This window comes from Podarcis erhardii (assembly GCF_964252035.2).
Source record: "Podarcis erhardii genome assembly, chromosome: Z".
NCBI classification, from domain to species: domain Eukaryota; kingdom Metazoa; phylum Chordata; class Lepidosauria; order Squamata; family Lacertidae; genus Podarcis; species Podarcis erhardii.
This window is the reverse complement of record NC_138504.1, coordinates 17,696,620-17,720,623: the sequence shown is the minus strand read 5'-3', so window position 1 is coordinate 17,720,623 and position 24,004 is coordinate 17,696,620. Positions and strand designations below refer to the sequence as shown.

The 24,004-nt window shown below is 47.2% G+C and overlaps 1 protein-coding gene across 2 annotated transcripts in view; it reads left to right on the top strand.

Annotated features, from left to right (window-relative positions):
* Positions 1-19,463: 19,463 nt before the first annotated feature.
* The window catches only part of PCDH19 (protocadherin 19), a 137,265-nt gene continuing 132,724 nt past the window's right edge, over positions 19,464-24,004 (top strand). For both annotated transcript variants that reach the window (XM_081847921.1, XM_081847920.1), the window contains exon 1: positions 19,464-22,635. In XM_081847921.1, coding sequence (XP_081704047.1) covers positions 20,489-22,635 — 2,147 coding nt within the window. In that variant the 5' untranslated portion in view covers positions 19,464-20,488. The remainder of the gene's footprint in view (positions 22,636-24,004) is intronic.

Here is a 24,004-nt window from a genome sequence, read left to right as displayed (position 1 = left end):
AATGAGCACCCTTCCTTTAGTGGAGAAGAGAAAATTCATTATCTTTTTGCACAGAAACACATAACACACACTACAGAAATGTGTCTGTAAAGCTGCTAAGAAACTTTGAACCAAGATGATGAGGGAGATTGCTGTTCTTGTTAGGGCAATCGATGCATATATAATTATAGCCCTTTTAAATGTATTTTATTTCTGTAGGTACATTTCTGCCTCCATCTCTGTCTTGTGATGACCTGTGGTGGATTCAATAAAATGTCTGGCTGACTAGCCATAGATATGGCATTCTATACACCGGAGGCTGCCAATGTGCTGCCCCTGGGCAAAAAGGTCTCTTGAGATCTTCCCCTGGTGCCTAAAGAATCCTTTGAGCCCTCGTCCACTCACTGCCCCCTTCGTCATGAGCTGGTGAGGGTGGTTACTGTTTGCTCCCTAAAAAAGTACATAGAGAAGGAGGTTGGAAGAGTGATTCTCACTCTCTCTTTCAGCCTGATGTGTTTTTAAGGGTTCACATTGATTTGACTAGATCTGCCTTCTACCCAGATCTCTTGAGTAGATCAACTGTGTGTGCATACATGTTTTATCTCTGATGGCAGGTTGACTACTAATGTATGAAACCCGGAGACAGTGACTAGCTGTGTCTGACTTGAGGCCTAGTCTACAAAATGAGACCAGAGCAGGCACTCCGGCTTGTCCCCATGACTGAAGGCACTTAGCACGCTGCGCTAAGTGCTGGCGCATCATGCACACTTTGCGCAGCTTACGTGTGTGATGCAAGCACATTGTGCGGCACATGCAAGTGATGTGAGCATGTTGCGCTTTGTGCGTGCACTGTGTGGACACATCTGTGTGGAATATTGAGGGGGCTGGGCTCCCTCCTTGAAATTTTCAGGGGGGACTCGCCGTCCCTGTCCCCCCCCCAGTTGCACCCCTGGCCCAGAGAGAGAGGACAAGCAGGGCTAGTGGATCCTTCCTAAACTGTGGTGCCATATTTCAAAAAGTGAAAATTCAGACAGAAAAGTTGTTGAACTACTGTCTTGAAGCCTCCTAGAATCCAACCAGATTTTCATTTTATGAGCCAATCACACACACACACACACAGCATTTGTGAATTGCCCAGCTAGGATTGCCTGGGACAACACTACAAATTTTAGCCTCATAGTTAAGATAAATCTCTTCGGCATCCCAGCTGACAAGGCAACTTGACTGTACATCAGCCCCAGTTTCTTGGCTGCTGACCTAACAGCCTTGTGAGGTTGCTAGGGAACAAAATGCTCCTGCTGGGTTAAAAGGAGAAGGAGAAGATGCAAGTTTCCTTTCGCCTGGCATTACTTTCCTGGGACTCAAATGCAAAAAGAACCGGGGAAGAGCCAAACGAAGGGCACTATGAACAGTGCCCCTATGGTGGTAGTCTGGCTTTGCAGAGGGATCGCCTTGACTGGCTTTAGCAGAGCTAATTACATGTCAAGGGGAAAAGACGGGGCATGCAGAGATCAAACCCCAATGTGTGGTTATCTTTATTTATGTGCCGCCTTCCTTTGGCTTTTACATGTTTGTTCCCCCCCCCCCCGCCCCTCGCCTTGAGATTATCTGGACTGGTAATAGGATTATTAATCCATTTTGCTGGGAGTGTTTGCATACATCCAATGAGGCACGATGTGTAATGGGGGTGAGCTTAACGCGGGAGCTGCTAAATCTACTTTGAGTAGCAAAGTGGATGTGGTATTAATGGCTCCAGCTAAACCCATCCCTATTAGAGGTGGAAATATCAAATAATGAACTTGCTGACAATCCTCTCTTGTATTGCTCCTCAGCTAGCAGCTCATAGTGCCAATGTACTGGGTTTAACCAAGGTCTTATAGGATCGCCATTGTGATTTTTATGGGAGCCTCATAGCAGCAGATTCTTTTGAACTGAAAACTTTTGAGCCTGGCAATTATATCACTGTCCTCTCTATGTAGAGGTCCATTTCCCCCTTGCACAGAGACAAACCCAGGGTTGCTGCTGCTGTACATTCTCGAGGAAGTCCTTTTCACACAATCAGGTAGGGAGGCTATTGAATACATGGGGCGGGAATTATTTAATTTCTCCACCCAGAGTCTCTAGGTTCGGGGCCTGCGTGGTGCCACTTTCTGCCTTTCATACATTCTGACATGTGACTGGGGGTGCAGTGAGATGCAGCTGCAATCACAGTTCCCTACTTGGTGTACCTATGATTGCACACATTTGCTGCAATCACGCTCACTTAAAATTTTTAGCTGCACACAGAGCACATATCCCAAAAATAGGAAATGTCATCGGTATAATTCTATAATCTTCAAACCAGTGTACAACTGGAGTCTCTGTAGAATGTGGGTTGAACAAATGAGATGTTTGTATTATACAGGATTTGTACCAGGACTCCAGTGTACAATTTTCTGCGACGCTGTTCATGTGCTCCAAACACTGTCCACAAATCGGCACTTCTTACTTTCACTGTAAAGCAGGAGTTGAGGGATCTTTGATCTTCTAGTTGCACTACAGCCCCCGTCATTGGTAATGCTGCCTTGGGCCGATGGGAGTTCAAGTCCAGCAACATCTGGAGGGCCTGAGGTTCCCCACTCTGGTTACACAGAGGTGCTTGCTGCCTCTGATCCCTGAGGTAGCTAGCAGCCATTGATAGCATTTGTCAGAGTCACCTGTGGTCCCAGCTCACAAGAGACCAAAGTCCAGTCCGGCTTATGTACAAAAGTTTTTATTGAAGAACATTCTTAGCTTCACAGCCGAGCTCCGTGACTCTACGTCTGTTACGCTTAGACCGCTGAAGTCCCCTCTGAGTCAGTCCCGCCTCTACACCAGTTTAAGAGGCTTGTACTGGTCCACCTCTTCCTCTCTTTCCTTTTCCGCAGGGTCTTTCTGCCCCCCTGTGTTCTCTCCCTTCGGGACTCCCAGAGGCTGAATCCTCTGGCGCCTCCTCCCCCCTCCTTCGGGCTTTGGGACCAGGCTCCTCCCCAGGACTCTCTTCACTTCCGCGCGCCTCCCATTTTGAACTCGGCGCGCGTACGTTGCTCCTGACCTTCCCTTCGACAGTTACACTGCCCTCGATACTACTTTCCTCCCCTTCCGGCAGGACGTCTTGCCCTGATCTCCTTCCCCCCTCTGCTTCCTGTTCTGCTCCTTCTGACACACTGGTCACTCCACCCCCTTCACTCCGTTCCGGCGGAGCAGCCGGTCCCGATCCCCAACTCCCACTGGGGGTTCCCCCTTCGTTCCCCTGCTCCTGACTGCTTCCCCCTCTGGCTCCCCTTGGCTTAACCAGAGGGGCTCCCTTTTGGGAGTCCTCCGATTCACTGGACGGACTCATGGACAATCTTGGGTCATTGTCGTCCTCTTCCTCGTCACCCTGGAATCCTTCCCCCTCGCTCTCTGTCTCCTCCCTTATCTGCGCCTCTCTCCCTGAACCCCTGACAGCATTATTCTCTGTGAATTTGTCTAATTCCCTTTCGAAGACATCTAGGCTCTTGGCCATCGTTACATTTCCTTTTGTTGGTCCTGGACTTTCTACATTCAGCTTCATTGTTCTAGTATTTTAGGAGGGGAAGAAAAATATGTCCCTATCCATTTTCTGCAAACCATGCACCACTATCATGTCTCTCTGCACTTCCTTCCCCCAAACTATATAGCCCCAGATGTTATAGCCTTTCCTCATAGAGTAGTAGTGACTCCAGCCTGGCTGCCCCCTTTCTGCCCCATTTTTCAGCTCTACAGTAACCTTTTAGAGGGCTGGTGACTGTAACTAGGAGGCGGCAGCAAACCAGGACTGATGAGCAACTCAAAGCCAGAGGGTGAGGTCAGGAGGCAAGTCCAAGGTGGAAGGGTCATAGCTCAGTGGTAGATCATCTGCCCTGCATGCAAAAGGTCAAAGGTTAAATTCCTGGCATCTCAATATAAGACCCTGGTCTGAAATCCTGGAGAACCACGGTCCGTTACTGTAGACAACCCCGAGCTAGTTGGCCCCAGTAATCTGACTCAGTATAAGGCAATTTTCCATGCTCCAAAAATTAATATCAGGACCAAAGACTAAAAAAGCAGAAAGGAAAATGCTGGAATTTCAGAAACACCTTGTTGCTTGAGGAAGCCCTTTATAGTACTGTTCCCGGTCCAAGGGGCAGAGTCAGTCTAGCAACAGAATATTCTTCACTAAGAAGCTTGCAACCTGCAGTTCAATAGTTCACCGAATGAGGTGGCTGCACACAGATTCCAAAAGCTAATAATGGCTAGCAAGACTAGTGTTGCATGCACACCATGCATTTGAAGCACATTATTTCCTTGCAAAGAATAATTGGAACTGTAGTTCATACCTCTCACAGAACTACATACAACTCCCAGCACCCTTAACAAAAAACAGTTCCCAGAAGGGGCAGTCCATCCTATTTTGCCTCCTGAGGCAAAATGGGAAGGTGTTCTGCTCCTGCAGTAGCCTCACTTACCAGGGTCTCATGGTTGCAGGTTCCGGTGGAGAAGTAAGGAGAAGCAGCAAGATGTTGTGCGAGTTTTGCATGATCTCGGCAGAAGCCACTGCTTCTCCTTGCTTCTCTAGTAACAGTGGCAGGGGTGAGCAGGGGACCTGTGGGGGAGCTGCCCCTCAGCATTCCACTGCCTGAGGCAGCTGCCTCAGCCCACCTCCTTGGGGGTGAGCCAGCCCTGGTTCCCAGGATACTTTGCTGGAAGTCCTGTTCTTTAAATGCATTATGTGTATGCAGCCATGAGTAAGATTTCAACCAGAGTAGCCAACACTTAGCTACAGGGACCCGTGCTCTTTCATATAAAGCAGCTTCACATGTCTCTAATTTGCAAGATCCAACACACTGTACAGTGGTACCTCGGGTTACAGACACTTCGGGTTACGCGTTTTCAGGTTGTGGACCGCGGGAAACCCGGAAGTACCAGAAAGGGTTACTTCCGGGTTTCGCAGCTTGCACATGCACAGAAGTGCTAAATTGCGTCACGTGTGTGCGCAGACGCGGCGCTGCAGATTACGAATACTGCGGGTTGCGGACGTGCCTCCGTCACTCATTATGTCCACAACCTGAGGTTCCACTGTACATTTCTCTTATATTTTTGTTGTTTATATGTGTCCTCTGGATTTCTAGCCCGGACAGCTTTCTGATAGTTCATAATATTTATCTCAGGGCTAGTCGCACATCCTGTAATCTCTGCCAGTTTCTCTGAGCATTATTTGGCACATGCTTTTGAACACATCACCCCAGTTTTCTTTCAATTAACGATGCTTGGTGGCTGTTGTACCTTTCCCAGAGATGCAACTTAGTTGCTGCTCTTCTTTCTTTCCTTTCCTTTCCTTTTTGCTGCCCTTCTTTCTGACCTCTCTTGGCCTCTTCATATTCATTTTCTTCTGCTCTCCACTGCTCTAAAACCCCTCCCAGCTTATTATCATCTGCCAAATTCATTATCGTGTTGTTTACTCCCTCTACCAGGTCATTAATGAAGGTATTAGTGAAGAGCAGGCCTAACCCAGTTCCCCACAACACCCCATAAACACCTCTCCCCCTGTTTCTAATTACATTTTGTTTATGGCCCTTCAGATGGTTAGTTCTCAGTCCACATGGTGCTCCTCAAATGATTGGAATTAATTTTTCCAGGAAGGTTTTGCAGGACACAGTTGTGAGCAGTTAAGTTGCTGATTCCTGTTCTACATCTAATTTAAGCTGCCTTCCACCCCCTCACCCCCCCTTTCTTGTGACTTGCCAGCTGTTTACTTCCTGGAGACACAATATAGCAGACGCTGCTTTGTACTAGACAGCGGTTCAATGCCAGTGTTTGAAAAACAACAACATCACAAACATGTACGCTTCAAGTACAAGCCCAAACCCAGAAATGATGAAGCGAACAGAGTCCTGAACTGCCTTGTTTCTGTATATTTAGTTCTAGCCCAGTGTTGGTTGGTCTATCAGGACAAGTGGGGCACTGCCCCAATAACTTCAGTCTGCTTTCAGCCAGCACACCACCTGTCCACCTTCTTACTTACTGCCCATCCAGGGGGTGGCATGGCCTGCCAGCTTCCTTCTCTTCAAGTCTCAGTGTTGCACTTGTAGAACTCAACAGGGAAGAGAAAGAGGACCAAGCTAGTATCAGTTGGCTCAGCTTATCATTGGATCGGTCCGCATCTGTCATTGGTTCTGGCTTCACCTGCTGCTGCTGCTGCTCTGCCTTCTTTAAGCCTTTCCAGTCTCAATGGGCAGAAGTCACCACTGTTCTAGCTTAGCACCATGAACAAATATATACAAGAACAGGAGAGCAGTCCTGCTGTATCAGGCCAAAAGCCCATTTAGTCCAACATGTTGTTGGCACAAGTGCCAACCAGATACCTGTAAGGTAAAGGGACTCCTGACCATTAGGTCAAGTCGTGACCGACTCTGGGGTTGCGGCGCTCATCTCGCTTTATTGGCCGAGGGAGCCGGTGTACAGCTTCTGGGTCATGTGGCCAGCATGACTAGGCCACTTCTAGCGAACCAGAGCAGTGCACGGAAACGCCGTTTACCTTCCCGCTGGAGTGGTACCTATTGATCTACTTGCACTTTGAAGTGCTTTCGAACTGCTAGGTTGGCAGGGACTGAGCAACTGGAGCTCACCCCGTCGCGGGGATTCGAACCACGACCTTCTGATCACCACACGCCACCCGTGTCCCATCACATACCTGTAGGAAGCCCTAAAGCAGGACATGAGCAGAACAGTGCTCTCCCCACCTGCGATTCCCAGCAATGGGAATTTAGGAAAATGACAGTACAGGAAGAACATAGCCATGTGGCTTGTTGATAGCCTTATCTTCCAAGAATCTGTCTAATTCCCTTTTAAAGTAGGCCAAGTTCATGGTCATCACTATACCTTGTGGGAGTGAATATGGAGGGCCATGGGGTCAACTCCTAGGGGCCCAGGTCCCTTCAGGACTCCCCAAAGTTTATGGGCATTGCCATTCAAATGGTGTGTGTGCACCGTGTCTTGTGAATGATTGTGGGGCGGGGCATGCCTGCCCTCCCCAATATGTTATTCAAGTTGGCACCCCTGATAGAGAGACATTCTTGTACTATAGCTCAATAAAAACAGGGCAACTCCCTCTCCCTGGAACATTTATGGTACAAAAGTTCAGGGCCATCTTAAGTATATCCGGCGCCGTGGTGCAAAGATCCCTCCAGTCCCGTCCCCCCCCCCCGTTTCCCAGAGTTTCTGAACTTGTTACGGTGCTGCTGGCAGCTTTGCGGGGCTGGAGGAGGCGGATAGCAGCTGGAGGGTGGCTCCTCCGGCGGAGAAAAGGCGGAGGCTTCGGGCGCAGCGCTGCTTCAGCAAGGCAGGCGAGGGTGGCGAGCTGATGCCAGGAGACGCTGCGCCTAGCCTCTGCATCTTCCCTGGCACCCATGCCACGGTGGCCACGGCAGGCAGAGACTCCGGGCACAGCGCTGCTTTGGCACAGCCTGGCAGAGGTGGGTGAGGGCAGCGAGCTGATGCCAGGAGGTGCCACATCCAGCCTCCACCTCTTCCCTGGCACCCTCCAGAACTTGGCACCCTGCTGCCCCGTGCCACTTGCCTCTATGGGCAATACACCCCTGCAAAAGATTTCAGCAGGAAGGTATGGGACACACAGTGATTGGAAACAAAGCAATATGCCCACTCTAAAACTTTTGCAGACACACATACACACACACAAACTATTGGGAAACCCAGGCAGTGTGGGGAAGTATGTAGAGGGGTGGTGGTTTGAGGGCCCCTTTAGGTGTCCTTTTTATTGTGAAATATAAAAATAAATTTTAAAAAATGTCCAGTAGCATCTTAGAGACCACTAAGTTTGTTCTTGGCATAAGCTTCCGTGTGCATTTTATTGTGAATTTATGATTATTTGTGCTCATGATGCTATAGAGGCAGTTACATGCACTCTCACTTTCAATACTGTTTGTGCCTGCAAAGGTTTTGGGGTGGTCACACTGTTTCATTTCCAACCAGTGCGCATCCTGTAACTTTTTATACCACAAATTTTCTGTCGTCCCCCCCCCCCCATTTTGTTCTGCTATAGCTCCTCTGGACAAGCAATAATGTGGTAGCTCTGAGAAAGCATCACAGAACAAAGTAAACAAAACAAATCCACATCTAATGCACTATTATTGTGTCAAGAACATGTCGCAGAATACTCCTGCAATATAACACTAGTCTGGAGGGGTCCTAACTATTTCTCCTCCTGCTGTGGTTCTGACAAAAACTGCCTCTTCGAAGCTTCTGCTTTCATTTTGAGGGAGGTTACTATTGGTGCCACTAGAGACCTCTGTCAAAATGCAAGTGGCCATTTTTGGAGAGGTTATTTTCGTTAGGATTGTGGCCATGAGGTTTCCCCAGTTTCCCTACAGCTGCTGTCTACATAACAAAAGCAATGCCCATTAATCACACTCATGCAATTAACCTTAAATCCATTTTGGCTGTTCCATGAGCCTTGGTTGCAATTTGAGGGGAAGAATATTAGCCTCAGCTCTTTCGTAAAGATTGCTGAGATTGTATATATATGTATGTGTGTGTGTAGTGCTTTGAATGGGCTAAATAAAGCACTATAGGCTGTTTGTGCAATGTCAGAGAGTATGATATTGCCCTAACAAAAATAGGAGCAGCCTCATAACACACCAATTATCAGAACAGGGATGACTCCTGCACATGCTGCTCTCATGTTGCTGAAGGCCTTTACCAAGCATGCAGCATTCCTTTCCTCTGCAATCAGCTGTCTTCCACAGGCTTAAATGCCATGAGGGGATTGGGTCTTTGATTAAAGAGATGTAGGGTGGGGTGATTAAAGAGGGACATGGGTGGTGCTGTGGGTTAAACCACTTGCCGATCAGAAGATCAGCGGTTCAAATCCCCGTGACAGGGTGAGCTGCCATTGCTCGGTCCCTGCTCCTGCCAACCTAGCAGTTGGAAAGCACGTCAAAGTGCAAGTAGATAAATAGGTACCACTCTGGTGGGAAGGTAAATGGCATTTCCATGCGCTGCTCTGGTTCACCAGAAGCAGCTTAGTCATGCTGGCCACATGACCCAGAAGCTGTATGGCTGCTCCCTCGGCCAATAAAGTGAGATGAACGCTGCCCCACCTTGCATAATAATCCTAAAATAGTTTATTAGCGATATACTTTCAGTTCTGCAGTCTATGAAATAACATTCTGCAAGCTGCAAGGTGTCTTGGTGTTCATGTGAGTTTGTCAACTTTCAAGTAAGGACTGGGGTGGGTGTGTCCCTGCAGCAGTTGTTGAACTCCAGCTACCATCATTTCCAGCTATTGGCCATTCTGGCTGGGTCTGGTGTGTGTTGGAGTCCAACAACATCTGCAAGGCCACCGATTCCCCGCTTCCTGCTCTAGAGACGATGCATCCACTCCCCACTCCAACTTGGCTTCTATTTATGTTGATCATTATTTCCAAGCATAAATTTCACCACCCATCTCAATAAAACCAGTACTGTATTAAGATTCCTTAAGACTCCACCTAGGGCTCAACCAGTTCCTCGTTTTCCCATTTTTTAGTACAGTGGTACCTCGGGTTCCATATGCTTCAGGTTACAGACTCCGCTAACCCAGAAATAGTACCTCAGGTTAAGAACTTTGCTTCAGGATGAGAACAGAAATTGTGCTCCAGCAGCGGGAGGCCCCATTAGCTAAAGTGGTCCTTCAGGGTATGAACAGTTTCAGGTTAAGAACAGACCTCCGGAAGGAATTAAGCACTTAACCCGAGGTACCTCTGTACTCTACATTTTCACATCAGTTTGCTGGTGTTTTTTCTTTCCCTTTTCTAAGTCCTGAAAATTCAGCATGTTACTGCAAGTTTCTCCTCATGTACACACACTTGTTTACAATTGTTGGAGGCAAGGATGTGTGCAGGGAGGGGATTCATTTCGCTACGCAGTTAAAGGTGAACCTAACAAATTTGCAATTTCACGAACCAAAACACAACCATCCCCTGAAATTCACACTTCTCTGAAATTATCTGTCTGGCGAAATGCTGTGTGGGCCCCCGCCCCCCGCACTTCTGCCCCCAACTCCTTCCAAGTGCACCGCCGATTTCTTCTCAGCAAAGCTGGAGACAAATTTTTAAAAACCCAAGCAATGCCACCAGCTGCTGCTAGATGGCCCTCTTGCGTCTTTAAAGAAGAAACTGGTAGCCTGTTTCTCTTCCCCTCCTCCTCCTCCTGCTTCTCAGCTTCTCGTGAAAGAGACGCCGGAGAGGGAGAGAGAAAGAGAGGACTTCATTTGTGTTCCAGCGCCTTAAATGCATAATAGGTTTTATTCACTCATAATAAATTCCAGCTCCAAGGATATGCTTTCAGTGACCGTTTTGTCGATATAATTATTAAAATGATGATTATAATATAAACAGATGACAGGGTAGGGCTGTAATTACCAAGAGATAACGAAGAGAGAATCTGCCTTAGCCTCTGCAGCTCCATGTGGGGTGATAATAGTGACTTTGTGTTAGTAGTTGCCTTCATGGGATTCTTTTTTTTTTTTTTTACCCACTTCATATTCAGTGGCTGGTGTGTGTGTGTGTGTGTGTGTGTGTGTGTGCGCGCGCGCGCACTCGGCTGAGTTCGGAAAGCTGACGACAAAGGATGGAACATCCTGGGCTGGTTTTATTTTTAAGAGGATTTCTTTCTTTGTCGTTGTAAACAATATTCTCCTGATTAAACTAGGCCTTCAAGCTGAAGGCGCCTCCGGAGCACAGATTGGAACTTTAAAAGTTAGCATTCGAAAAGGTACTGTGCAAGGAAACCTGCCCCCCCCCCACCTCACCACCACCTGGATTGCCAACTTTTCCTCCTTGCTGTGCTCCTCTGTCTTAAGCCTCAGTCCAATGTGCACTTAAAGCAAAGACTGCTGCACTTTTTTTTTAACGAATTAAGCAGAAAGGGGAATCTCAGCAGGTCTAGCATATCACACAGAAAAGCTGAACTTGCTGAAATTCTCTCTTTGATGCAAATATTAAAGCAAGAGGGATTCTGTCCTTTTGCGTCTCTGTACGGACATTGCTGCACTTCTCACTGCTTCTTCTGTTGTAGGGTGTTGATAACTTCATGCATGCCTAGTTCAACCAACTGAACATCCTAATTACATGTATTTCAACTTTCATTTGGCTTTTTCTGTTTTTGTGAACTTTTGGTGAACAGCCGTATCCTTTTGAATTCTTGCTTTGCTCTGTTGGGCTTGCAAAGAGTTTTTGCCATAGAAATAAAAAGGATTTTTATACTGTAAGCTGCCCTGTGATGCTCGGATGAAGGGCAATATAGAAATAAAATAAAATAAAATAATAAAATAAACTCCAAAGCCACAAGAGATTGTTAAAAGAGAGAGAGAGTTTTAAAACCTTTAGGTGGCTGGAGCAGGAGGAGTGCAGAGAGAAGCAATGTCATGGTGCATTTGCATCAGCACAACTGGATACCTTCATTTGCCCCAGCTGCAACAAAACATATCTCTTCTGTAATGGTCTTTACAGCCACAGCAGGTTCTGTAACCTTCCGACAATTTGACTTCACCCACAAAGGCTCACTCCTCTATTGTCTCCTGAGACAGACAGGATGCCAACAACAAGGGGTCTGGATCAACATTTTGAGGTTGATCAGAGGGTAGAGGAAAGCATCGCAATTATTCAGTGAAAAAGGTGGATTCCCACCCTCCCCCTTAGGTAACTCGCCTTCGTCTACACATGGTTTCTGACTTCAGGATTTCTGGACATCAGGGTGGCTGCCTCTTGGCTCATGTTGCTCATCTTTGTAAAGGCCACCACATCATTAATAATATATTCTTTTTCTTTTTTTACCTGTGCAGTCCTTTCCATTTCTCATAACCTGCTAATGGTTGAGAAGGTCTATTCAGACTCTTTCTCCAGCTCAATCAAATCTTGAAGGCGCCAGGTTACTTTTATTGATCAGTGGGTTCCTGACAACGTTTGCCACAAGAATATAGCAGCAAGATAATCTCCTTTGTATGTGTGTGTTTTTATATTAAATACTTGAAAGTGAGTGAGTGAGAGGCTTTCTTTTTTTAAAAAATAAAAAATAAAAAATAGTGTTGCTTCTAAAAGCTTCCAAACAGAATCCCTGCAAACACTGAAGTGGGTTGCTAATTGTCGTGCTAAAGCGATCCAAGCAGTATTTTAGATGGCTGCCAGACACACAAAACAAGCAGCCTGTGCTCCAGTCGTAAAAATCTCTCTTAATGCCCTTCCAAGGCCTTTTTAATTAGATCTAAATGCACTTAATTGCCGCACACTCCGATCAAAGGTAAATAAGTCGGGGGAAGTTCTAATGGGGCGAGGGGGTTGGGTTTTTGGCTCTGTCTTAAGGTGTTCAGCTATTCTGTCTGCATTCCTCAGACAGGCATTTGAAAAGCATCACTTAACATGCTATGTAAAATAAGGCTGTCTTTATTATGAGGCCTACCAGGCTCTCCATCTCCCCACTTCCCCAGGCCCCATTCTGAACAGGAGAATGGTCAGTAGGGATGGAGGAGAAATTCTACTCTGTTCTCATCTGAAGCCAAATCTATCAAATATGCATTTCCTGAAACAATATCAGAACAGAGTCATCCTTCCAGATTCACACTTCTGTTCATTTTGTAATGCCATTCTCCATCCAAATATTGTTTACAAAAATGCATGTTATTAGGGGAAAATAAGCATAAAAATGAATATATTCAGTGCTCCTCCCCGAAAAATAGGTGCCAGTACTCACCATGAAGTCGTTACAGTATGTGCCACATTTTTAAACAACGAAAAAGAGGTGCCAGTACTGTGTACCCTCGAGTGCCCCCTGAAAAAAGCCCTGAATATGTTCATAAAAAATAATGTACAAAACATATTCAAAATTGCTTTAAAAATGTGTCCATTAGTCAGCACTGCATACAAAATTGTGTTTATTAAGAAAAATGTGCACTGAAATAAATATATATAACAAATTGCTTCAGAAATATGGAGAACTGAATATAAGGTTGGAAAAATGAGAAACTGGTGGGACATGTGAGATTGACAGATCCTTCCTTACCTATTAGTCCACACCACACCATACATTTAAAGCTTGTGACTCTCCCACAAAGAATACAGGGAGCTTTAGTTCACCTCTCACAGAGCTGCAATTCCCAGCACCCTTAACAAACTGCAGTTCTCAGGGTGTGCTTTTAAAGGATGGTGTGAATGTGATTTACGGCACCTTAAAAAGCCTTATTGTGCAGGAAAACCTTCCACAGACAGCATGTTCAGACACTGCAGTCCTAAAAGCACAACTTACTAGAGTGTGAGCCTCACTGTGTGGGGACTTACTTCCCTAGTAAACATGCATAGGATCAGGGCTTTTTCCAGCCAGAACTCAGTTCTGGCGTCTCTCAAATGGGCGTCACTGCCATTATAAGAGAACAGGGGAGGAACTGCATAGGATGTTCTCAGGCTTTGCTGAGCTAGTCATGCTGCAAAATCTGAATTATGACTCTGGGATCTGCATTCTTTTCAGCACACACAAAGCATTATTGCACAATCCCGGTTTCCCCAGGAAGTAAGAGTTCCAGCTGCTCTGCTGGCTGGGCTTTTGTTTCCTTTGGATGAGATCGCCCTGGGAAGGCTTATTGCGCCTATTTGTTTCGTTTTCAAATAGGCAAGTGGAGGAATAAGTGGAGACAGCCAGCAAGAAAGCCCATAAAGCAGCATACTGCTACTTTACACCAGATATCCAGAGAGGGATGTTACAGCTCCAAGTCGCCTTCACATAACTTGCTTCTTGCTCTCTCCTTCTTCCAAATGGAGGCAGGCCATAGGAATAGCTCATATATACTTAGGGAGGGCAGGTCTTTTGTTGGGGGGGGGGCAGAACCTCAGTTAGCTATGTATTGGGGGGCTCACCTATCCCAGACTCTATAGCAGGGGTCAGCAACCTTTTTCAGCCGGACTATATTTTGAAAAAAATAATGATGAACAAATTCCTATGTCCCACAAAGGAATGCATTTTAAATAAGAGATGCATTTTAAATAAAACCACACATTCTACTCATGTAGAAACACGCTGATTCCCAGACCGTCCGCGGGCCGGATTGAGAACGCGAATGGGCCGCATTTGGCCCCCAGGCCTTAGGCTGCCTACCCCTGCTCTATAGGGTAGTTCACTGAAGCACAGAGAAACCCCCAACTCTCTTCTGACTATTAGCTCCCCACAGCCAACCATTCTGGATCATTAACTGGTGATTTGCATAAGAAAAGAAACTGTTAGCCAGCTGCCATATTTTAGTGCATTAGAATGGGGATAGCCAATGTGGTCTTGACCACCCCTGGCACCCCACACCTGCAGATGTTGCTGGATTGCAGCTCCCACTAGACCCAGCTAGCATGGCCAAAGGTCAGGGATGATGGATCTAGTGCCGCAACATCTGGAGAGCTCTACATTGGCTGTCCTTGCTTTTTAGAGCGATCAGATTTATGACCTCAAAGGCCACAACCTTGCAAGTTAGGTTGACATGACAGAATCACAGAATTGTAGAGTTGGAAGGGACCGTGAGGGTCATCTAGTCCAACCCCTGCAATGCAAGAATCTTTTGCCCAGTGTGGGGCTCGAACCCACAAGTCTGCTCTATCAACTGAGTTCTCATTACTGTCATCATACTTCAGATCGGGTGTTGAAAGTACTATGACTTGGTAATAATAATAATAATAATAATAATAATAATAATAATAATAATAAATAGTTTGTACCCTACCCATCTGACCTGGTTGCCCTAGCCCCTCTGGGCAGCTTCCAACAGAATATATATGGCTAAGGCAACTTAAGTGGCAAATCCTATGCACACACCAATCCAGGAGTAAGTTATTGAATTCGGTAGGGTTGGCTGCTGAGCAGATCTGCATAGGATTGCACTGTTGGCGATTTTGTGGCTGATACTACATTTGAACCGTGTGCCTAATGTGGAGCCCCTACCATTTTAAAAGGGCACCTATGCAATGGGTGGATGATCTAAAACTAACCACATGGCTTACGTGGATAAAGGAAGCAAACAACAGAAAGTGATGGGGAGACTTTGAAGAGATGTATATCCAAAGATGGTTGTGAGATGTTGTAAAGAAAGACAAAGAACCCGTCTTAAATGTTCCAAGCCCCTTTGTTACAACAGCTCTGTTGAATTTATATAGATGGGCAGGTCTGCAAAACTCTCTGTATGGATTCATGGAGGAGGAGGAGCGGAAGAAGAGCCCTTGTGTCAAAATATCCCAGCATATGGAAAGTTAGCAGGTCAGGGAAAAGCTCTTGGCTTACATTTTCCCTCTAGTATGTTGTGGTTGTCCAGAGGTGGAGAGATTTCAATGGGGAGAGGTACTTTCAAACAACAACCTTCTGTGTGCCCGGTCATGCTTGTTGGGCTGATGTTGTAGTTCAGCAACATCTGGAGGGTCAAATGTTCCCCATCCCTGCTTTACATGGAGCTTGCCATGCAAATAATATTTGAGAGAAATGCTGCAAGAGAACCATTGCTCTCAAATGAAGAGGTAGGATCTAAGGTAACCAGGGTAGGCGGTGTAGAAGTTGAAACCCCCAAAGGAAATTCAAGTGGATCAAGGTTAGCTGGCATAGTGTAGCAGCTAACAGATGAGCAGTGCTAACCTATGCATTCAGTGGGACTTACTCCCAGGTAAATGTGCATAGAGTTGCAGCATGCACGACAAATCAGGAAATCCCTTGCTTGAATCTTATCCCCTGGGTGAACTTCTCTGGGTGATTTTGGGCAAACCATCTCAACCGCTTATCCTTGGAGCACTATAGAGAAGATAATGCAACTTACCTGCCCTACAGGCTTCTTAAGTGTTATAAGAAGATATGAAGTGCTTTGAACACTTGAGAGCACCATATAAGTGCTACATATTTTAAACGCATCAATGACGCTCTTCTGGAGCCACCTGCAGCGTGGATGTTATTGTTGTCACTTTGTACTCTATTTTTATGAGCCAGGATGTATACTTGTCTTGTGGTTTTACTGTGCTCGTGACACCTTGTGTTGTTGTTACTGTGAGATGCTTTGAGATGTTGGGAAGGCGGCTGATAAAATTAACAGAACTTTAGGCTGCAACTCTGTGCATAGCAAAGTGCATTAAAATCAATGCACGCTTAATTTACATTGCATTGTGGCCACTGAGGTAAGGAGTCCTCCCTCCCTCTGAAAAAATGTTCCATCTTTGTCTTTAAACCTCTTGCTGCTTGTTCTATGAAAGCAGGATGAAGGATTGTTCATTCTTGTATTATGGTTGCGTTCTATACACAAGTGATCCCTGAAGCCCACTGGAAGTCTGGTGAATTGGTTTCCTTTGAGGTTTATTTATTCTCTTATGATGCATCCTTACATAAGTGGAAGGTGGTTTGGATGGTTATATATACATAAAAAGTTATGAATCCATTTTATTTTTCACTCATCTCATGGTGCCTGAACTATCAATCTAACAGCTCACCAGAATTGTCCTAGTGTCTGATTATTAGTTTACTTGACCACATTATTGTTGCAGTTATAGAAACACACGGTATAATGTCCTTTTACACTTTAATCATGCATTTCCTTTTTTTCTTTTTACAGTGGTAGACTAATCACTCTCTGCTATTTCCAAGAGAAAATTTTGATCGTATAAGCTAAGATGCAAAGAAGGACCAAAAATATCTTTATATGTTTAGAGTCCTCAAGAGCTTCAAAACTCTTGTTTGTTCTAGTGTGGAAAAAATACCTGCACTGTGGGGCAGATGGCTAGCAATTAACCCTCCCATTTGTTCCGTTTAAATGCCTGCATTCTCTTTCATTCTTAAAGAAAGGGCCAGAATTGAAATATACAAACCACAGAAAGCAATATACTGAGCCTAACTAAACTAAAATCAAACAGAAAGAAGCCCAGACAAGGCCCTTGTTCAGTGAAATCAATTCCCAAGGCAGTCTGATTGATTTATAAGCATACTTTTCGGTTTCATTGATTTAAGGATTCAGCTTGTTTGAAAGCAAGTCATGGAAGAGCTCTTACAACCCTGGCTTTCTATTCATCGGTGACCGTAATTAACAAGCACAGACAATGAGGAGGAGGGGGGCTGGAGGAGGTGTCCTCTCTTCTTCTTTTTATAGCGCTAAATTCATTAAGGAGAGCTGACCTCATTCAAGGCACATTCCCATGTTTGGGATTAAGACAGATTTGGACAACAGAAATATTTGAGTTTAAACTAAAGCCACTAGCATTCTGCCCACTGCAATAAAGGCAGGGGTGGTCTCGGAATTGGTGGGATGGTGAGGTTTTATTGGACCCAACAGTAGTTCAAAAGATGCAAACTTCTAAGTTACAGTGAAATGCTATTCAGGGGAGAAATGCTATTCAGAGGACATCTCTATTTGGATATTTGCATCCATGATGGTTTTTGCAAAATAAAAGGTTTGCCTGTTTATTTTTTTCTCGAAGTGCGTTGCGAAGCATTACTTGTTGCAGGCAGAAATCTGCATCCTTAGAAGTATCTACTTATCATTCTCAAAATCACCACGTTATCTTTCAGGTAGCCGGCTTCAAACAGCAAATAGAAGAGTCGCAGTGGCGGACCTTGGGGTCTCTAATTTCAGCGGCGCCCTGTGCGACGCCCAAATCCATCCCCCCCCCCTCTTGCGCTCCATTCTTAATAATAGTTGCGCTGCCCCCGAGGCTCTGCGCCCAGTGCACCCGAACTGATTGCGCTCCCCTAAATCTGCCTCCGAGAGCCAGTATAGTGTCGGGGGATAAAGGTGTTTGCATGGAAAAAGGTTCAAATCTCAGCCAAGCAACGGAGCTCACAGGTGTTGGGAAATGCACCATTCCTAGCATAGCCTACCTTACAAGGTCGTCGTGTGCTTAATATTAACTCCTGCTGGAAAACCCTACCGAACACAGTGAAATTTACTTCTGAGTAAAAACGCACGGGGTTTGAGCCGATCGAGCACTTCTTTAGCAACCGACCCCCCCCCCCCCCGCCAGCCGCCCTTAGTACTATCTGCTTTTGCCGATCTCCTTCTCCTGTCTTTCTGCGCTGAAAAGAAGGCTGTTTGTGCGTGTGGAAGCAGGTTAACCATCAAGCAGTTTTCGTGCCCTTGCAAGTTTTAAAGGGAAGGAAAACGTTGCAGGATTTTTGCCCCGAGCAAACTCCCAGCCGTCTCATATTTGAACAAGTTCTTTTCACAAAACAGCCTTAGAAAAAACAAAACAACAAACACTGATCGCTACAAACGTTAGTCAAACCTACAGGAGGGGGTGGGAAATCACGAAACGAAATGAAATATCCAAATCTTAGATTTGCCCCATCATATTTCTAAAGGGGTGGTGGCGGGGGGGGGGGCGGGATGACAGGAGAGAGGGGAAGCCAGTTGTCTCCCTGGAGAACCCTGCAGAGTGACTCCTCTTCGCTGCATCCTCGGCGTGCGCGCGCCCACACACGAAAAGGGTACTCTTATCTCTCGCTCCCTTGGGTACCACTCTTGTACATTTCGCCCGCTGGGCCCCGCCCCTTTCCTCCTCGCCGGGCCCCGCCCCTTCGGCTTGGAACGCGCTTCCCCGGGCTCCGATTGGCTGAAGCCCTGCCGTAGCTCGGGACCGGAGCCGCTGTGTCTCTAGCTCGCGTGCGGCCAGCAGTTTGCAGCAGCGGCAGCAGCAATAATAGCAGCAGCAGAAGAAGCAGCAGCAGCAGTGCGCGCCGGGTTGGTGGGGGGAGGAGGAGGTGGTGGAGGAAGGCAGAAGCCGGCGCTTGCAAAAGTCGGGCAGGGGGAGCGGGTAGTGAAATTTAAAATTTGGAAACAGAGAAGGAAGGGAAAAGGAAAGAAAAAAAAAGGGGGAGAAGCGGCGGACCGAGGAGCTGACCCGCTGGAGAGCGATGCAAGCCACTGCGGTCTGGCTGGCCTCTGCAAAGGCGCCCGCAGCCCGCCTGGTGGAGCCGCGGATTGGCTTCCAGAGAACTTAACATTAAAGAGAGACAGAGAGAGAGAGGGGGGCAGCATCCACCAATTTAGCTCTTCTTTGCAAGGGATTCTTATATTTATTCTTCCACCTGGCTTCCTGCTCCACCGGAGCTCCAGAGTTGTCCCCCCGCTCCTCCTCCCCCTCCTCCCTCCACAGTTTGCAAAAGGACGATGAGGTTTGCAACCAAACTTTCCTCGCCTGCGCTTTGTTCCCGTTGGCTACTAGCGGCCCGGAGGATGCCGAATGCGAAATAATCATGGGGAGAGAGAAGAGGAGAAAGGAGAGTCTCCCCGGCGAAGGATTGCAACAGCGGCGCCTTTGATTCTTTCTCCCTTCCCCCCCGCCCTGCTTCGTGCCTCCCGCCCAGCGCAGAGCCGTCAGCGGTGGTTCCTTCTTCCTTTCTACCCCACCCCCGTTTAAACCACGGAATACCATCCAGCAGTTCCTCGTTTTGCACACCGAGGTGAGGAGGTGGGTACTGTGATCCAGGGTGCCCTCCCCCCCCTTGCCTGTGTTTCCTCTCTCCCCCCCCCCTTTAGTTTAGCCTGTAATTTGGGGATGACATTGCCTCCGCTTTCTCATCTAGTGCACGGAGGTGCTTCGGCGGCAGTTCTCTAAGAAGACGCTCTCTCTGCCTTCTGATTTTGCCGAGCTGACTCCTTCCCCACCCGCGCCTCCCAGGCCACCCCATCCGCCCGATCTTCTTTTCCCACCCAGGGCCAGTTTCGCTCGTGTGACATGACCGGACAAGGATTTTTGCCTCTGCTAGTGGCCCCTTCCTTACGGCCCCTCCTCCGCATGCCCTAGCCTTACTTTCCGCCTAGCCTCCCTCTCTACACCCCGATTTCAGCTGCTCTTTATTACTGTCATTTTTCTAAAATAATAATCTCCGGATATCTGAACACCTTCGCCAAGCGGAGGCTTCCCTAGAGAGTCCGCGTTTTGCATAAAGGTCTGTACAAATTTGGGGGGGAAGGGAGTGGAAGTGAAGGAAAGGGGGGCAAGAAGAGAAAGAGATTTGCGCATGCCAGGTGCAAGTAAATTGAGGCGCCTCTCCAATATACAGACTGCACTTAGGATGTGTGTGTGTCTGTGATTCCCCCCCCCCAAAAAAATTGAATCTAGCTGTGCTGTAACTTAGAACTCTCCTTGACCTGGCTGAGTGGAAGATAAGGGTTCAGTGTTTCTCTCCCCTCTTTAGGTGGTGCTGCTTATTCTAGGGACTGAGGCTGAAAGATTTGTGGCAGGGAAGCAGAAAGCAATTAGCTCTTAAAGTAACCACATCCAAAGTCTCCCCTTCCTTCTCCTGATTAACCCCCAGCCACCTACCCTGTCCAGCTCCCCTGCCTCTCCTCCTGATTCGCTCCTTTCTTTCTATCTATCGCTGAAACAAACCCCAAACTAGTAAGCCCAAATCCCTCCCTCTCTTCTCCAGCCGCAAAATCAACAGGCAACAAGAGGGAAGGGGAGGAGGAGGCAGTGGGTGCACTGAGCCGTGAGCTATGGATATTCTGTGCCCACTGCTCCGTTTGCTGCTCCTTCTCTTGTGGACTCGGGCTGGAGCCCTGATCAACCTGAAGTACTCAGTGGAGGAGGAGCAGAGAGCCGGCACCGTCATCGCCAACATCGCCAAAGATGCCCGAGACGCAGGCTTTGTGCTGGATCCCCGGCAGCCCACTGCTTTCCGCGTGGTCTCCAACTCTGCACCACACCTGGTGGACATCAACCCTGGCTCGGGGTTACTGGTCACCAAACAAAAGATTGACCGGGACCTACTTTGCAGGCAGAGTCTAAAGTGCGTGATCTCATTGGAGGTCATGTCCAGCTCCATGGAGATCTGTGTGATCAAGCTGGAGATCAAAGACCTAAACGACAACGCGCCCAGCTTCCCCACAGACCAAATCGCACTGGAGATCTCTGAGGCTGCCAGCCCGGGGACCAGGGTACCATTGGAGAGTGCCTACGATCCAGACTCGGGCAGCTTTGGGGTGCAGAGCTATGAGATCACGCCCAATGACCTCTTCGGCTTGGAGACCAAGGTGCGTGGAGATGGTTCCCGCTTTGCTGAGCTGGTTGTCGAGAAGAGCCTGGATCGTGAGACTCAGTCTCATTACAGTTACATGATCACAGCTTTGGATGGGGGTGACCCACCCAACTTTGGCACTGTGGAGTTGAACATCAGGGTCCTTGACTCAAATGACAACAACCCTCTCTTTGAAGAGCCCGCCTACACAGTGAGCGTGCCAGAGAATGCTCCCCCTGGCACGCCTGTCATCCGCCTCAATGCCACAGACCCTGATGAGGGCACCAATGGGCAAGTGTTGTATTCCATTCACAGCTTTGTGTCTGAAAAGGCCAGGGACCTCTTTCAAATCAACCCCCAGACGGGCCTGATCACGGTCAGTGGTGCAATTGACTATGAGGAAGGCCATGCCTACGAACTGGATGTGCAGGCCAAAGATCTTGGCCCCAGTTCCATCCCTGCGCATTGCAAGGTGACTGTCACTGTGCAGGATGCTAACGACAACCCCCCTCTCATTAACTTGCTCTCTGTCAACAGCGAGTTGGTTGAGGTCAGTGAGAATGCGCCTCCAGGCTATGTTATTGCCTTGGTGAGAGTATCTGACCGGGACTCTGGTGCCAATGGCCGGGTGCAGTGTAAACTGTTGGGCAGTGTGCCCTTCCGCCTGCAAGAGTACGAGAGCTTCTCCACTATCTTGGTGGATGGGCGTTTGGACAGGGAGCAGAGGGACCAGTACAACCTTACCATCCAGGCTAAGGACAATGGGATCCCAACTTTGCAGGCCACCAAATCCTTCACTGTCAAGATCACAGATGAGAATGACAACCACCCACATTTCTCCAAACCTTACTACCAGGTCATTGTGCAGGAGAACAACACCCCTGGGGCCTACCTCCTTTCAGTTTCTGCAAGGGATCCTGATCTAGGCCTTAACGGCAGCGTCTCCTATCAGATTGTGCCATCCCAAGTCAGGGACATGCCTGTCTTCACCTATGTCTCCATCAACCCAAACTCGGGAGACATCTATGCCTTGAGATCCTTCAACCACGAGCAAACCAAGTCTTTTGAGTTCAAGGTCTTGGCCAAAGATGGAGGCAACCCCTCCTTGCAAAGCAATGCCACTATCCGAGTTATTGTCCTGGATGTCAATGACAACACCCCTGTGATAACCGCTCCTACTCTAGTCAATGGGACTGCAGAAGTTTACATCCCCAGGAATGCTGGGGTTGGCTACTTGGTGACGGTGGTCAAGGCAGATGATTATGATGAAGGGGAGAATGGCAGACTTTCCTATGAGATGGCAGAAGGAGATAGAGGATTTTTCGAGATAGACCAGGTCAATGGTGAAATAAGAACCACCAGAGCATTTGGGGAAAATTCAAAGACTGCCTATGAGCTGATTGTGGTCGCCCACGACCATGGGAAAACATCTCTTTCAGCTTCTGCCTTGATTTTGATATATCTTTCTCCATCCTTGGATGCCCAGGAATCCATAGGATCTGTTAACCTGTCCCTGATTTTTATTATCGCCCTGGGTTCCATTGCTGCCATTCTGTTTGTCACCATGATCTTTGTAGCAGTAAAGTGCAAACGGGATAACAAAGAAATCAGGACCTACAATTGCAGGTAAAGTCTGTCTGTTTCTTGGTACCAGCAAAAAAATAAATAAAAAAAATTAGTGCCTGGCCTTTATAGTGTGCCATTTAAAACAAAATAAAATTTACTGCAAACCAAAGGAAGGCATCAAGTCGCTCCACATAAAATACCCACGGCCAATTCCTGGCCGACTTTTTTTTTTTTTAAAATGTGTTCACACACACCCAAATCCCAGTTAGTGAAGTGGATCTAATACGATGGCTTGGCACAAATTATCCTTAATCTAAAACAGGCCAGCTGGGATCAGTCTTAAATCTGTACTTCGCCTATCTTTGGAAAGTGTGTGTGTGTGTGTGTGTGTGTGTGTGTGTGTGTAGAAGTCCCACACACATTCCCCCCCCCCCCCGCAAAGTACATAAAATGTTAGAACAAGAAAAAGAACAAGGGAAGGGTTGCAGCTGCCTTTTGGCATGTAGGTGTGAATATATGCTTCTATGGAGCTCTGTTCAGGCTTGGATGTGACAAATTGCTGGGGTGTTTTGTTAGGGGTTTTTTTTTGAGAATCACTGGAGTGATTCTCCATGGGGGAAGTTTGGGAGTAGGTGCTGTAGTGATGAATAAACCCATACTCATGGCAGTTGCCACGGGTGGACATTGCTTTTTAAGGGCCTCCTCAGTCCTGTCAATAGCCTGTCCCCACCAGATGAGGTCACTGTGGGTGCTTTTTAGAGCTGCACTTGTTTTCTCTGGGGGGTAAGGAGCAGGGAGCTGGCAGAACAGGAGATGAAAGAAAGCAAGGTTCAGCTAGAAATGTACCACGGAAGCCTTTTTTAAAATTGTCTTTTTGAGAAAGAGAGAGAGGGAAGGCGAGTGCTTCCTTACACTAGGAAATTGTGCTGCAGGTTTTGCAAAGAGAAAACAACAGCTAAGCCATCTGTTCTACTCATCACCCCGGCAAAAAAACCCCACAACTTTAAGCCCAATTGATTGCTAAGTCAAAAGGTTGTCCATAGCTCTTTCCTGACACTTAAAATAATGCTGTCTTATTTTTGTTACACTTTTGTTTGGTGATCTTTTTAAGTCCGAGATGCGGGGCTCTGCATGAACCCCCCCCCCGCCTGTATTTGAAAGCTTAAGATGTGGATTGAAGTCCCCTGAATATGTAACAGCCAGGCGATTATTGTCTGTCTCTTGCTATTCTCTGTGTTGCACAAGTTAGTAGACAAACGCTAACCGCACATGAATATCAATTGGGCGCCATAAAGGAGCAGCTGCGGCGGCTCATAAATGGTTTAATCCTGTTACGAGCGAAATAGCCGTGACTTCTCCCTTCCTTCAGTCCTAAGTCATTTCTGATGGAAGGGATGGAAATTAATTTTGCCCTCTCTATTGAAACATA